At 46.8% G+C, this 3609-nt stretch overlaps 1 protein-coding gene across 1 annotated transcript in view; it reads left to right on the top strand.

Annotated features, from left to right (window-relative positions):
• The first annotated feature begins 2446 nt into the window (after positions 1-2446).
• LOC109859940 overlaps positions 2447-3609 on the top strand; it is an 8037-nt gene continuing 6874 nt past the window's right edge. The window contains exon 1 of the mRNA XM_020438690.1: positions 2447-3430. Within this exon, the coding sequence (XP_020294279.1) occupies positions 2518-3430 (913 nt within the window). The 5' untranslated portion in view covers positions 2447-2517. The remainder of the gene's footprint in view (positions 3431-3609) is intronic.

Here is a 3609-nt window from a genome sequence, read left to right as displayed (position 1 = left end):
TCGCGCGATCCAGATCCGGGTGAAAATTGCGCGGATGTGTTTAAATCCTGTGGACGAGAGTCGTTGGCTGCTTTCTCTAATTTCCGCGAGAGATTCATCGCGCGTTTAAAGAGAAACTCTTTCTCTTTTTTCTCTTCCGATATTTAATTTTTCATCTATATTACAGAATGCGTTCGAGAGTGCGATGCGGTCTTCTCTCTGTGTTCTGGGGACGAGACGACGACAACAACAACAACAATAACCGACCGCCATCGTTGTAATGGATAGTTGCTATTGCCGGTATGCGATGTGCACGTACAGTCAGTGGGAGAACATGCACAGCGGCGACGGCGGCAGCAGCAGCAGCACCAGCAGTCTCGGTCGGCGGCGCGTCATGGACGATACGTTCGGTATAATGGACGACGTTGCTCGCAGGAGTGTTTAGTTGTGCGACCGAAGCGGACAAGGCTGTTCCGTTTCATTGATTCTCCGGCTCCGTGAGCGAGACGAGACCACCTTTGCTCTGTCGCTCGCGACACAGTGCGTCAGTGACTTTTAAAGAAGGTTTAAATCAGACGACAAGGACGATTTAAAACAAGCTGAATAATAATAATAATAATAATAACAGGAAAAAAAAAACGGAGGTGTCGCCGATAAACTTGCGTTACTTCAAAAAAAAAAAAGTAGTTTCCTTTTGCGACGGAAAAACAAAAAAAAAAAAAACAGAATCGGAGTGTTTCGAATTTTCGGACGACACACAGTATACATCGTAATTACGAGCAGCGAAAGAGAGAGAGAGAGAGAGAGACAGAGAGACAGAAAGAGAGAGAGAGAGACCGATTACAGAGTCGCGTTGTTGGCGGTCTCTCGGCATTCGTCGCGAATCCGAAATCGATAAACGGGGACGTCGCCGAAGAGAGAAACAAGTGTTTATACGCGCCGCTCACACACGTTTATGCTTGACACTCGTACTGACGTTCATTTTATTATTATTATTCGTCGTTGGATGGAGAAGTGCGAAAAGTGCGTGAAATGAAAAAAAAAAAAAATAGAAGAGAAACGAGAGAAAAATAAATAATAATAATAATAAAAAAAACTGACGGGAGAGTATTAATCGTGTGCGAATTGTGCGCGCAATTTTTTTGTTTTTTTCACGAATTTAACTCGATGATGAGAGAATTGAAGAAGCGCGACGACGTTTTTAAACTTGCGAAGGCTACGTAAAGGCGATTGGGTCGCCAATTGCGAATCGAAATATGTAGTTTTTGCGTAAATTAACGCGTAATTTAACGTGAATTTATCTTAAGCGCGCGTATATTATAATTTGGTTACATTTGAAGTCGCGTTGTCACACATCTCGCGTGTATCTCTCCGCGATGTATCGCAAAGCGCGTCTTCTTCGTGCGCCGAGATAATAAATCTTTGCGAGCGACTTTGTCTTTATCTTTAAAAGCGTATTGCTTCGCGCGAAAATTTGTTGGATATAAAAATCTCCGGTCGTCTCCGATGTCGGGTGACGCGAAATCAATTATCCACGAAATGAAGAAAACCTCCGAGCCTCGCGTACCCTCGCGATCAATACGCGCGCGGCCTTCGCCGGACTGACTTCCTCGCGCATCCAAAACGCTGCTTGTAACAAGCGGACCAGCGCGCGCCAGCAAGAGAAGCACGTGCACCGACGACGACGACGTTGACGTCGACGACAAAACGTAGGCAAATCGATGCCAAATAATAATCGGACGGAAGAGAAGATGCAACAAAGCATGTGATACTTTGGCGATAAAAAAAAAAAGTTCATCGATCCGTTCGCCCGAGAGAGGGATGTTGCAGCTGTTGAACAGCGTTGGAGGATTACTACTTAAATGGCGGCTGATTTCGTCGCGTGTTCGTTACGTGGGAGAATTATAACTACGACAATTACGCAAATGTGGGCTATTTGCGCGGATGCATATAAATGTCTCAATGGCTACTACTACGAGCTGCTACGCGCGCGACGACGAACGGATTGTTGTCGGAACAATGAACGATAACGTTAGCGCGTGTATATCGTTGGACAGGTGCGAATATCGCTTGGGGTATCGCCGCGAGAAAGTAGTTGTATGAGCGCCACCGCGCCGTGGGAAAACGTTGAGCGAGAGAGGGACAGGTAGGAGAGAAGCCGTACAGCACAGGTGGCCGGTGGCAAGGACGGACATCGAGAGGAGAGAGAAGGAATACGTCTCTTGAAAGAAAATAGAGAAAGAGAGAGAGAGAGAGAGAGAGAGAGAGACAAACAGAAGAAGAGAAGAATATAGCGTTTGCTATATAGTCGTCGTCGTGGGGTGAACCCTTGTCTCTTCGGGAACTCATGGTGGAACGTCATGTTGGTTTAATGAAAGGAGAAAGAAAGAGGGTGAGTGTGCGTGTGTGCGCGCGCGCGCGCGCGTGTGTAAGCGGCGTATGTGTGTGAAAAAAAAAAAAAAAAAAACAGGGAAACACGGAAAGAAGGGAAAAAAATCGGAGAGAAGAAAAGAGCGGAATATAAAAAATTCTTCAATTATGAAAGAACACGGAGGAAACAAGCATCCGGCCGAACCGGCGACGAAAACGCTTAAATCGTTGCTGAAAAAACCAGGTCAAACGAAAACGAAGTCGCAGAAGCACCGGGTGGTGATAAACGAGAAGCTAAACGAATTTTTTGCGGCTGACTATATAATATTGATCAATGAGGAATGTTGCGCCGATTACGAGGAGGATTGTGATTGCTGTTATCAGGAACACGAGTTGATGCGGTTAGGCAACTGTCAGGAATGCCGGGCGGAATTGAATTTGCACTTGGGAATCGGGAACGACGCCGGCGGCGGCAGATACGGCGGCGGCGGCGAAATGGCGAAAGAAACGGAACAGGCGTTGCGCGATAACGTAACGCGTAATAATCGCGACGAATTTCGGGGCGAGAAGAGTCAGTTGCGAAGCTCGCAAGAGGACGAGGAAGAGGATGAGGAGGAAGCGGACGTTGGCGAGGAAGAAGAGGACGAGGAGGAGAACGAACAGATGGACGAGGATGATGATGAGGAGGAGAACGTTGAGAGCAAGGTTGAGAGAGTGGTGGCGGCTGTAGCCGCGGCAACGCCGATTGAAAGAAAAGACGTCGTCGAGCGAAGAAACGTGGACGCGGCGGAAGACGCGGCTACTAAAGGACGACGGCCTAAAGAGACCTCGGATTTTCAGAAAGAAAACGGAACCGCGGTCGTTCCGCCGTCGTCACAACATGATCAGCAACAGCAACAGCAACAGCAACAAGATCAGCAGCAACAACCGCAACAACAAGAAACGCTAAGTCCGCCGGAAGGTTACAAGGACGTGTGTTCGTCGTCGAACGACGACGAAATCCCGAACGAAACGGAGCAACGTAGCCGATCGTCGGCCTCGTGCGCGGAGTTTAATTATTGTCAGCAACAGGCAACAACGGGTGAGCCAAATCTTTTGACTTTATGAGGGTAATATTTCTTTCTTCTCGTAACGTGCTTTTGTAAGCATTCTTTTCTACGCATTTATTTTTCTGCGACGTAATCGAATATATTTGCGCTCGTATCTTTTTGTCTTTTGACTAGTTTTTTTTTTTTTTTTTTTTTTTTTTTTTTTTTTTTT

This window comes from Pseudomyrmex gracilis, unplaced genomic scaffold, assembly GCF_002006095.1.
Source record: "Pseudomyrmex gracilis isolate BER0280 unplaced genomic scaffold, ASM200609v1 scaffold_306, whole genome shotgun sequence".
Lineage (NCBI taxonomy): Eukaryota > Metazoa > Arthropoda > Insecta > Hymenoptera > Formicidae > Pseudomyrmex > Pseudomyrmex gracilis.
This window is presented reverse-complemented; position numbering and strand designations above follow the sequence as displayed.